The 11,719-nt window shown below is 37.4% G+C and overlaps 3 protein-coding genes across 9 annotated transcripts; all 3 read left to right on the plus strand.

Annotated features, from left to right (window-relative positions):
• Positions 446–2,051, plus strand: LOC104703707. Of its 2 annotated transcripts, XM_019228080.1 has the most exons (2): positions 446–917; positions 1,437–2,051. In XM_019228080.1, the coding sequence occupies exons 1-2, from the start codon at positions 606–608 to the stop codon at positions 1,884–1,886; spliced, it is 762 nt and encodes a 253-aa protein (XP_019083625.1). In that variant the 5' UTR covers positions 446–605; the 3' UTR covers positions 1,887–2,051. The 2 variants fall into 2 exon arrangements, with proteins under 2 accessions (XP_019083625.1, XP_010418073.1); XM_010419771.1 differs by lacking the exon at positions 446–917 and having other exon boundaries at positions 980–2,051.
• LOC104703708 (probable disease resistance protein At1g61190) lies at positions 2,748–5,996 on the plus strand. Its single transcript, XM_010419772.2, has 2 exons — positions 2,748–5,535; positions 5,769–5,996. The coding sequence occupies exons 1-2, from the start codon at positions 2,947–2,949 to the stop codon at positions 5,781–5,783; spliced, it is 2,604 nt and encodes an 867-aa protein (XP_010418074.1). The 5' UTR covers positions 2,748–2,946; the 3' UTR covers positions 5,784–5,996.
• LOC104703709 (probable disease resistance protein At1g61190) lies at positions 6,865–11,446 on the plus strand. 6 transcript variants are annotated; one of them, XM_010419780.2, is made up of 6 exons: positions 6,873–7,391; positions 7,475–7,567; positions 7,678–7,955; positions 8,505–10,063; positions 10,621–10,864; positions 11,067–11,446. In XM_010419780.2, exons 3-5 carry the CDS (start codon positions 7,787–7,789, stop codon positions 10,627–10,629), a joined length of 1,737 nt encoding a protein of 578 aa, XP_010418082.1. In that variant the 5' UTR covers positions 6,873–7,391; positions 7,475–7,567; positions 7,678–7,786; the 3' UTR covers positions 10,630–10,864; positions 11,067–11,446. The 6 variants fall into 6 exon arrangements, with proteins under 6 accessions (XP_019083626.1, XP_019083627.1, XP_010418082.1 ...); XM_019228081.1 differs by lacking the exons at positions 10,621–10,864; positions 11,067–11,446 and having other exon boundaries at positions 6,865–7,063; positions 7,158–7,391; positions 8,505–10,572; XM_019228082.1 differs by lacking the exons at positions 10,621–10,864; positions 11,067–11,446 and having other exon boundaries at positions 6,865–7,063; positions 7,305–7,391; positions 8,505–10,572.

Consider the following 11,719-nt stretch of genomic DNA (forward strand, 5'->3'; position numbering starts at 1 on the left):
TAGATCTATAGGCCATTTTTTATGCATGTGAGTCATGTGACTTGGAAATAATTTAGACCGTTTTTAAAACGACATCTAAAATATTTTTCTATAGATTTTGGATCCAATATCATATTTAAAAGGATGTAACTGTAAATGAATCTCAGCTAAAAATAAGTAATTGGTCTATGCCTATGGAAAAGGTTAACTACATTACTTATTTATTTGTCGTAAGTACATAACACATCATCTTGTGTAAAGCTTTTTTTTTTTTTTTTTTTTTTTTTTTTTTTAAATTTCTTGTCTAAAAAGTTATTATAACTTTACTAACGTCATTATATTATGTCAAGAAAATTGAAATTTGCATGGAGGGTTTAAGTTTATTAACAAACACAATTACTATTTGAAATCATTACTATAAATTAAAGCCACTTTGCGAGGGTAGTTGTATTATTATCTTTTTACCCATTATTATCAACTGTCCCAAAATTATTAACAATAAATACTCTCACTTCATCACAATCATCATCTGCTGTCACCACACAACACAACAACACAACCAAAAGAGTTACTACTACTCTCTCTAATCTCCGATCAAACCACGTCGTCTCTTCTCTTTATCATTAATGGGTAATTGCTGCGTCAGCTCCGGCACCACCGATGAGGAAAACGAGAATGTTGCCGACAAGAACACAACCATTGTCGAAGAAGAGACAGTAGTCAAAGAAGTCTTGTCTGAGACAACTTTGCTCACTCCTTCCTCTAGTTTCCACGCTTCGACGATCAAAGATCCCGTGAAGACCAAGATCCGAGAAGATGATGAGAAGACAAAACCCGGGTTCTTGAAAACTGGTTCAGACCCGGTTATGATCCGGCCCTGTTCGATTGATCATGAAGAAGGCTCGGAGTTTTCGGAGATTTGTAGCTTGAGTTTGAGCNAATTAAAGCCACTTTTAAAGGGTAGTTGTATTATTATCTTTTTACCCATTATTATCAACTGTCCCAAAATTATTAACAATAAATACTCTCACTTCATCACAATCATCATCTGCTGTCACCACACAACACAACAACACAACCAAAAGAGTTACTACTACTCTCTCTAATCTCCGATCAAACCACGTCGTCTCTTCTCTTTATCACTAATGGGTAATTGCTGCGTCAGCTCCAGCACCACCGATGAGGAAAACGAGAATGTTGCCGACAAGAACACGACCATTGTCGAAGAAGAGACAGTAGTCAAAGAAGTCTTGTCTGAGACAACTTTGTTAACTCCTTCCTCTAGTTTCCACGCTTCGACGATCAAAGATCCGGTGAAGACCAAGATCCGAGAAGATGATGAGAATAAAAAACCCGGGTTCTTGAAAACTGGTTCAGACCCGGTTATGATCCGACCCGGTTCGATTGATCATGAAGAAGGCTCGGAGGTTTCGGAGATTTGTAGCTTGAGTTTGAGTGAGAGTGTGTCTTCGACGGTTGTGACGAATGGTTACGATGAGGAGGACGTGATGATGAAACAGAGGAAGTCTCAGAGATCTCCGGCGAAGACTCGGACCCGGGTCACGGGTAATAATAATTACCCGACCCGGAGAACCGATCAGTCTCCTCGTAAGAGAAACAACGGTACGTGTAATGGAGCGAGATACGGGTCGGGTGTAAGAGACCCGGGTGAGAGATCCGGAAGAAGGTCGAGATCGCCGGCGACGAATAGATCGGTGATGGATCCGAATCAGAATAGTCGGGTGGGTGGGGCGAGGACTAGGAAGAACAATCAGTCTCCGGGTCGGGTTAGACAAGATCCGAATAAAAACGGGTTGGATCAAGAGCAGCATCTGAATTACGGTTATACCACTGAGGAATTGTTAGAGAACCCGCTTGTTTCGTTAGAGTGTTTCATATTTCTCTGAAAAAATATAAAACGAATATTCCGGGGAATAATTTATTCTCATTTTGACATTTGGATTTGTAAAATTCGTAAAAGCTACTAAATTACGTTACCTCTGTAATTCTTCATTTGTGTGTTCTACTTTCTTTTTCTGCTGATTAAAAAAAATTTGTAATTTTCATGGTTATATGTTTTTTTGTTTCTATCTTTTTTTTTTTCGTTATATTTTAGGGTATGAGACTTTGTAAGATGTTAGAAATGTTTGTTATAAATCTTTAATGGATATATAACCGTTGCTATTGAGTAAGATTTTTTTTTATTTGCTTAAATTCGAATAATTAATCCTTTCAAACGGTATCATTTAAATGATTAGTAAACGTTATAAAGTTGAATTTCCTCATTTTATTTAAGATCGTCATTTAGGTCACCTGCAGTGAAAGTGGAATACTTTTTTCTGTCGCACGAAAGTGGAATCACTTTAACGATCGTATTTGGAATTTCAAAGCTTTTTTTTTTTTTTTCAAGAGAAAATTATAAAATATATTTCAAAAGTTTTTAGCTTTTCCTAATGCATAAGAACGTTGCTTCTTTTATAGTACAACTTTTCTCTAATTTTACGACTCCTTTTTAATCTTTTTATACAGCATGATTTTGATCTAAAAGGTTTTGTTGCCCGCATTTGTACTTGAACCAATTCGAAATAATCACATCTGAACATCTTGCAAATGAACTGTATAGTTCAACATGTGAAATGTTCTTACTAAAAAAATATGACGATAAATAAATGTTATTTACAATTTTGTCATAGATATTTTTTCAAGAAATAGACAAGATTGTAAATAACATTCATCAGTCGGAAACCGAGTAGTCTGAAATTAGAATAGTCAAAGTCTCTCGTATGCGGTCTGAAAACCAAACGACGCCAATGACTTTTTAAAAATCTTCTATCTTTCTTTGATAATCTCCAACCACCCGTCCGTATGATGTTATCTCCAAATATTTTTGAGCTAAAACACTTCTTGAGTTTCAGCTTTTAGCTTCTTCGTTGCTTACTGAAAATTTCTCTCTTTTTCTCTCTCAGCATGGGGAATATTGTGTCTTGTCAATGTTCTGGTGATGCAGTGTTGGATCGTATCATTAGATATTTATGTGATAAAGGTTATATTCGAACCCTTAAGGAGAATCTCAGGGCTCTGGAGAGGGAAATGGAAGATCTCAGAGCAATAAAAGATGAGGTGCAGAACAAAGTAGCGAGAGAAGAGGCACGCCATCAACAAAGGCTAGAAGTTGTCCAGGTATGGCTTACCCGTGTCGATAGTATTGATATACAGTTCAAAGATGTGCTTAGTACTAAGCTCGTTCAGCTTCAAAAGTTGTGTTTCTGTGGTTTCTGTTCAAAAAATGTATGTTCGAGCTACAATTATGGGAAAAGCGTATTCTTGTTGCTGGAAGAGGTTAAGAAACTTAGATTGGAGGGTAATTTTGAAGTGGTATCTGAACCTACTCCGAGAGCTGTAGTAGAGGAGATGCCTACTCAGCGTACGTTTGGTCATGAAGAAATGCTGCAAAAGGCATGGAATCGCCTTATGGAAGATGGAGTTGGAATCATGGGTCTGCACGGTATGGGAGGTGTTGGCAAAACTACACTTTTCAAGAAAATACACAATAAGTTTGCTGAAATAGCTGGTACGTATGATGTTGTGATATGGATCGTGGTGTCTCAAGGCGCAACGATTTCAAAGCTTCAAGAAGATATTGCACAAAAGCTAGACCTCTGTGACGAAATGTGGAAGAACAAAAAAAAAAGTGATAAGGCTGCTGCTATATACACAGATTTAAAGAAGAAGAGATTTGTGTTGATGCTGGATGATATATGGGAGAAAGTGGATTTAGAAGCCATTGGTGTTCCCTTTCCGACAGAAGAAAATAAATGCAAAGTAGCATTCACCACTCGTTCATTGAAAGTATGTGGGCAGATGAAGGATCATAAGCCAATGCAAGTCAACTGTTTGGGACCAGAGGATGCATGGGAGTTGTTTAAATACAATGTTGGAGACGACACGTTAAGAAGAGATCCTGTTATTGTCGAGTTAGCAAGAAGGGTTGCTGAAAAATGTCGTGGTCTGCCACTAGCCCTCTGTGTCATTGGTGAGACAATGGCATCTAAGACTACGGTACAAGAATGGGAGCATGCAATCGATGTTTTGACGAGATCCGCTGCAGAGTTTGATGACATGGAAAATAAAATTCTTCCAGTTCTGAAGTTCAGCTACGATAGCTTGGTGGATGAAAATATCAAGTCGTGTTTCCTGTATTGTGCTCTGTTTCCAGAAGATTTTAGGATAGATAAAGAAAAGTTAATAGAGTATTGGATATGCGAAGGATTCATCGGAGAAGACCAAGTTATAAAAAGTGCGATGAATAAGGGTTATGTGATACTTGGCACCCTTATTCGTGCAAATTTGTTAACAGAGATTAGTTCAAGAAGGGTTGTGATGCATGATGTGGTTCGTGAAATGGCTCTATGGATAGCATCAGATTATGGGGAACATAAAGAGAATTTTGTTGTGCGAGCAGGAGTCGGATTACATGAAGTACCACAAGTCAAGGATTGGGGAGCTGTGAGAAGGATGTCGTTAATGAAGAATGATATTAGAGAGATAACATGCAGTTCCAAGTGTTCTCAACTTACAACTCTGTTTCTCCAGCAGAATAGATTTCTGAAGAATCTCTCAGGTGAATTTATTCAGTCTATGCAAAACCTTGTTGTTTTGGATCTATCTTGCAATCGCAGATTCAGTGAACTTCCAGAGCAGATATCAGAGCTAGCCTCCTTGCGGTATCTTAACTTGTCGCAGACAAAGATGGAGCAACTGCCTGTTGGTTTACATGAGTTGTCGAGCCTAAGAATTTTGAAACTACGACATTCTTATGTTCATGGAGATGCAAGCTTAATAAAAGAGCTTCAGCTCTTGCAGGATCTACAAGTTCTAACCATAACGATATCTACTGAAATGGGTTTAGAGCAAATATTAGATGATCAAAGGTTGGCGAACTGCATCACAGATCTGATGATTAAGAATTTTCAACAAAAGCCATTCAATATATCAATACTAGTGAGTATGAACAATCTTTGTTCCCTTTGGGTGAAAAGGTGTCATGTTTCAGAGATTGATACATATTTGAAGTGCAAAGAAATTAGCAAGAAGGACTCGTCTAATTTACACAGTCCCTCAAATCTTTGCTTTACCAACCTCTCCAGCGTGAATATAATTTACTGTCATAGTATCAAGGATCTGACATGGCTGTTGTTCGCTCCAAATCTTGTCTCCCTACTCGTTAAAAATTCAGATAAAGTGGAAGAAATAATAAACAAAGAGATAGCAACCAATCTTACAGGTATTATTACTACACCGTTCCAGAAACTAGAATGCTTAGATTTACATCATTTGCCGAAGCTGAAGAGTATCTACTGGAGTCCTCTCCCCTTTCCATTTTTGAAGCACGTAACTGCATATAACTGTCCAAAGCTGAGAAAACTTCCCTTAAATGCTACAAGTGTCCCACGACTTGAGGGTCTCACAATAGAAATGCGTCCTCGAGAACATGGAAATGACCTTGAATGGGAGGACGAAAATACCAAAGATCGATTCTTGCCTTCATTAGATCGGGTAACCATTACTCTCATTCTCTTCTGCTAGAGTTCTAATTTTCTTCTTTTTCCTAGTGTTTTTATTTTATTTTCATGTTTGCTCTATTTTAACATGAGATATGCACCATGCACAATTTTTAGACTGATATGATCCATATGCAAATTGGATCACATAATAGAATAGGTTGTGCCTTTCAATTTCAATGCGTTCCTCAAGTGTCACTAACATTGTTTCATTTTCTTCTTCTTAAGCGGCTGAACTTTTAGGTCTAAAGATCCATTACTCAGGATTGGGATCTTCTTCTTCTTGGAGTGTGTGTTGTGTTGTTCATTTGGATTGTATAATTGATTTTGCTTTGCATACTGATCTATCTGGAGTGTGTTGTTTGTTACGTTTTCCATTTTCATATTGTAATTTCTTTAACATTTTTGCATGCTTTATAGACCACCGTTTTACACAATCAACGTACAGTTTATATATGCTTTTAGGTAAAATCCAAGCTTCTATCTGTTGGTTTCTCTTTCATCTTGCAATGTGTTCGATTGGATGATAATAATATTAACAGGATCAAGAAGAAAAGTTTTGATTTGTCCTAAATCATGATGATCTTGTACTAAGATTCTACGATTCTCTAATGTCAATCTGTTGTAATTCTAGTTTTCAAGGGCTAAGTTAACTACTTTAGGTTTCATCAGCTTCTTCGGAATTAGAGATGCAAGACTTCTTCCTTTTGATTGTCTCCAATTTGGCAATTTCCATGGAACGCATCAAAGTTCGTAAGATCTTCCTCATCTTCTTCCTTTCGATTCCGAACCACCAACAAGGCACCAACCAATCCTAGTAATGAGTCAGCTTCATGAGAAACTCTCTTTCCCCCGGTGCCTTTTTTACTTAAACCTGAAGCTGAAATTAATTAACTTTGGAACCCTCTGTTTCTCTTAAAGTGTCTTGGGCACACTTGCGACTTTTGTTCCGGTTCTGGTTATGTTTCTCTTCTTCAGCTTGGTTTATTCTTTTGCATTATGATTGAAAATTTGGCATGTGTTAAGTGGATTTTTATAAGGTTGCTAAATTTTTTTTAAAAAAATTACTAACACTAACACATGTGGGGTGTATTGAACTGAGGATTTTTAGAGATTTTGGGGTATTCTTAAATCCCCCAAAATTAAGGTGTATTGAACTGAGGATTTTTAGAGATTGTGGGGTGTATTGAACTCTTTTTCAAAGCATTAGACCACACCTCCAACGGTGGTGCTTAAAAAAGTTGTTAAGGATTGTATTGATAAAAACAGATTAATTTTAATGAAATGAGCTAAAGTTTTGTTATCGAAGCTTGTTTTAGATTTTTTAAATACACTAAGGATCGAGGATCTGTCAAGCTGTGATTGGCTGAGGGAAAACAAAATTTATTTGTGTTTGGTTCTCTCTCTCTCGTCTATCTCTTTCGCTCTCACAGTACTATGAACGGCGAAAGGACTGGACTGGAGAATCTCTCTGTTTGGTTCAATAATGCTTAAATTGTTAGAGAATCTCTCTGTTTTTCTTGGTAAGAATTTCTCTGATTTCAATTGTAGAGATTCATGTATTAGGGTTAATTGATGTGAAGAAATTAGGGTTGAACAAATTGAAACTGATGTTAGGAAAATTAGGGTGCTATGATGTTAGAAGTTCGGGAGTTGGATCATTGGTAAGCAAAATAGTGTTTAGAATCTAAAAATCGTGTGAAACAAAACCTTTTTCCATACTTAAACCTTTTTCCACTTCCGGAAACTTCGACGACTTACCAGAAAGACTCTTTCTCTTCTTCTTCTTCTACCATTGAGCATCATTCTGCTGATCAATTACCGAAGGACATGGGAATTGGAGATGACAAGGTTTTCATTCAAAACTGGTTTTCTTTTTATTTTTTCACTATTGGCTTTAGTCTTTGGACCTAATGAATGATCTGTGGTCATAGGATACGGACGGTGTGATTATCAAGGGAAATGGGACTCAATCTGGACGAATTATCACCACCAAGAAGAAGGGTTTGAATGATCAAAGAGACAAGGTGACTTTTTCAGTTTTGCTTCTCTTCTGATCTCTATAGGCCGACCCATTTACTCATCAAGACATTTAAAATGTGATCTGATTGATGTTCATTACGTGTTTTGATGTTAGGTTAAGTGCTTAGAGACAGAAGAAAAAGTAGCAATCAAGAAAGTGTTACAGGACAAGAGATACAAAAAAAAAAGGGAACTTCAGATCATGCGAATGCTCGAACACCCTAATGTCGTTTAGCTCAAGCGTTCTTTCTTCTCTACCACTGAGAAAGACGAGGTTTATTTTAACCTTGTTCTTTGAGTATGTACCCGAGACCATATACCGCGCTTCGAGATCTTACACCAAGATGAATCATCATATGTCTTTGATTTATATTCAGCTCTATACCCTATCAGGTAACACTTCTCCAAAATCCATTACTCTGAAAATTAGTTGTTAATAAAATCCGATTAAAGTTAGTTCACCTTCTTAAGATAGTATATTAATTTATTGTGGAAATTTGAAATAATTAAAATGACAAGTGACTATAATAATCCAAAGGAAGTGTTCAAACATTGAGCTTTGTTTTTCTTTAAACATAGTTGCATCTAATGAAAATGATTATGATCATCCCAACTGGGCGATAAGTCATTGACCTTTGTATTTATATTTTAAAACATAGTTGCATCTAAAATGATTCACTCTCTTACAATAACCCAAACTGGGCGATAAATCATTGACCTTTGTATTTTTATAAAGATAGATGCATCTAAACTAAAACGTCCTTTGGAACAATCAGAAATTACAACGCAAAGTGGTCTGAAATATTCTCTCATCCTTCGTTATTGGTGAAATGATTTTCTCCTAAAACACTTCTTCAGCTTTTCATCAGCTTTAGCTTCGTTGTTGCTTGGTTGAAATATTACCTCTTTCTCTCAACATGGGGAATTTTGTGTGCATCGAAGTTTCTGGTGGTCAAACGGTGGATGGTATCATTAGATGCTTCTGTGGTAAAGGTTATATTCGAAACCTCAAGAAGAATCTCAAGGCTCTGGAGAGGGGAATGGAAGATCTCAGAGCTATTCAAGATGTGGTAAAGAATAAGGTAGCGATAGAGGAGACCCGGCATCAACAAAGGCGTAAAGAAAAGTTGATAGACTACTGGATATGCGAAGGATTCATCGGAGACTACCCTGTTACAAAAAGAGCTAGGAATAAGGGTTATACGATGCTCGGTACCCTTATCCGTGCAAACTTGTTGACGGAGTTAAGTGCAGAAATTGTTGTGATGCATGACGTGGTTCGTGAAATGGCTCTATGGATAGCATCCGATTTTGGGAAACAGAAAGAGAATTTTGTTGTGCGAGCAGGAGTCGGATTACATGAAGTACCAGAAGTGAAGGATTGGGGAGCTGTGAGAAGGATGTCATTAATGAAGAATGATATTAAGGAGATAACATGCAGCAGTTCTAAGTGTTCTGAACTTATAACTCTGTTCCTCCAGTATAATAGAAATCTGACGAATATCTCAGGTGAATTCCTTCAGTCTATGAAAAAGCTAGTTGTTTTGGATTTGTGGAATAATTACTTCTTGAGTGAACTTCCAGAGCAGATATCAGAGCTGGTCTCCTTGCAGTATCTTGACTTGTCATTTACAAGTATAGAGCAACTGCCTGATGGGTTCCTGGAGTTAAAAAAGCTATATCATCTGAATTTGACTTATACAGAGCGACTTTGTAGTCTGGGTGGGATATCAAAGCTGTTGAATCTAAGAATTTTGAAACTACTAGGTTCTAAAGTTCATGGAGATGTAAGCTTAGTGAAGGAGCTGCAGCTCTTGGAGCATCTACAAGTTCTAACCATGACGGTATCTACGAACTCGGGTTTGGAGCAAATATCAGATGATCAAAGGTTGGCCAACTGCATCACTGATTTGGGTATTGCCGGGTTTCTAGAAAAGCCATTCGATTTATCATCCTTGCCGAGTATGGAGAATCTTTATGAGCTCTTTGTGGACAGTTGTCATGTCGTGGAGATTTATACAGATATAAAATGTGGAGAACAAATTTCTACAGACGCGTCTCACTTACGCAATCCGAAAATTCCATGCTTTACCAACATCTCGCGACTGATTATAAGTAATTGCCATAGCGTGAAGGATCTGACTTGGCTATTGTTTGCTCCAAATCTTGTCGACCTGAGGATCTTCGATTCAAGAGGAGTGGAAGAAATTATAAATAAAGAGAAAGAAACCAATCTTACAGGTATTACCCCATTTCTGAAGCTAGAACGCTTATATTTGTTGAAATTGACGAAGCTGGAGAGTATCTACTGGAGTTCTCTCCCCTTTCCGGTTTTGATTGACATAGCTTTAAGAGACTGTCCAAGGCTGAGAAAGCTTCCCTTAAATGCTAAAAGTGCCCCACGACTTGAGCGATTTGACATACTTATGGATCCTCATGAAAATGACATCGAATGGGAGGACGAGGATACAAAAAATCGTTTCTTGCCTTCAATCCGTCGGGTAAATCATTACTCGTCATTCTCCTCTGCTAGAGTTACAATTTTTTTTTCCCTATTTCTTTCTAGTATGTTCATTGTTTCATTTTATTTTTCTTCCGAAGGGCTAAAAACCACATTACTCAGGATTGGGATTCCTCAGTTTCTGAAATCAGAATCCACGCTCTTCTTCTTCTTCTTCTTAGTACATTCTCTTTTCTTGTGGTGTGTGTGTGTTGTGCATTTGGATTGTATAATTGATTTTGCTTTGCATTTGGATTATATTTGTGGAGTGTGTTGTGGACCTGTGGTTGTTCACTTGGATTGCGGTTTTCATTTTCCAATTGTTTCAGACTATATTTTTTACACAATCAACGTACAGTTTATGCTATTAGGTAAAATCCAAGCTTCAATCTGTTGGTTTCTCTTTCATCTTGCAGTGTGTTCGATTGTGTGATAATAAATACTAACAAGATCCAGATGAAAAACTTTTGATTTTGCTAAATGCATGAAGATCTTGTACTCAGATTCTCTAATGTCAATCCCCTAAAGCCTTCCTCTGTCTTTTTTGATCTTAAACAGTTCAACTAGATTTAAGACTCGGGTTTGGAGCAAATTAGAGAACACAAAATCCCTAAAATTCGCCCAACACTCCATCCATGTACGAGCAATTGAAGAACTCAGAACCCAGCAAGAGTGCTAAAAAAAGAAACATGAGTCCATCCACCATGTGAAAATCACAAACAGACGACGTCTAAATCCCACCAAGTGGCTCATTCAGAGCCTTCTTCAGAAAGAGATGCAAGCTACACTGACAAGCAAAATGGTATTAGATCATTTTTCATACAATAATGAGCTTTTAAATGTTTTTGCCATATGGTTTTGATGATACCAAAAACTGATTTACGATCCCCTCTGAAACTTGTAACAAATTAATGAACCTTTAGATGTTTATTCCACAAAAGAAGCAGTTTGAAGACTGGCTATTTGTTATTACACCTGACTCTGATTTGTCTTTTGCTTGATAGGGTTCTGAATTCTCAAGTCTCTTCTCAGCCTTGACGGGCTCGTTTAGATGCCTGCACTGCACTGTTCCTCATTGGCACTGCCACTGGCAAGTTTTAGATTTTCATTAAGTCATCTTTTTTACCCGATTCTTTTGTAGCTGGTTTCTTCATTAAATCTTGCAGGTGTGTTCACTGTCTACATCATTCCCATCTTTTGCTCTAGATTTTAATATGTTGTTGCACAAAAGAAGCCTTTGGTTTTATTTTGTTTTGGGTGGATATGGTCCAGTTTCGTTGATAAGTTCAGCTACGATAGCTTGGTAGATGAAACTATCAAGTCGTGTTTCCTGTATTGTGCTCTGTTTCCAGAAAATTTGAGGATAGACAAAGAAAATTTGATAGACTACTGGATATGCAAAGGGTTCATCCTTATCCGTGCAAACTTACTGACGGAGGTTGGTACAAGATACGTTATGATGCATGACGTGGTTCGTGAAATGGCTCTACGGATAGAATCCGATTTTGGGAAATATAAAGAGAATTTTGTTGTGCAATCAGGAGTCGGATTGCATGAACATGCAGTTCCAAGTGTTTTGAACTTAAACTCTGTTCCTCCAACGTAATCATTTGAAGAATCTCTCATGTGAATTCGTTCAGTCTATGCAAAAGGTACT

Source organism: Camelina sativa, chromosome 7 (assembly GCF_000633955.1).
Source record: "Camelina sativa cultivar DH55 chromosome 7, Cs, whole genome shotgun sequence".
Taxonomy (NCBI): Eukaryota; Viridiplantae; Streptophyta; class Magnoliopsida; order Brassicales; family Brassicaceae; genus Camelina; species Camelina sativa.

Bases quoted from the DNA above. Each gene is read 5' to 3' on its own strand.
- LOC104703707 (XM_019228080.1), top strand. From the start codon at position 606: ATGGGTAATTGCTGCGTCAGCTCCGGCACCACCGATGAGGAAAACGAG.
- LOC104703709 (XM_019228081.1), top strand. From the start codon at position 7,787: ATGTCGTTTAGCTCAAGCGTTCTTTCTTCTCTACCACTGAGAAAGACG. The intron at 7,956-8,504 runs GTAACACTTCTC...TGTGCATCGAAG, and splicing joins TCAGCTCTATACCCTATCAG to TTTCTGGTGGTCAAACGGTG.
- LOC104703708 (XM_010419772.2), top strand. From the start codon at position 2,947: ATGGGGAATATTGTGTCTTGTCAATGTTCTGGTGATGCAGTGTTGGAT.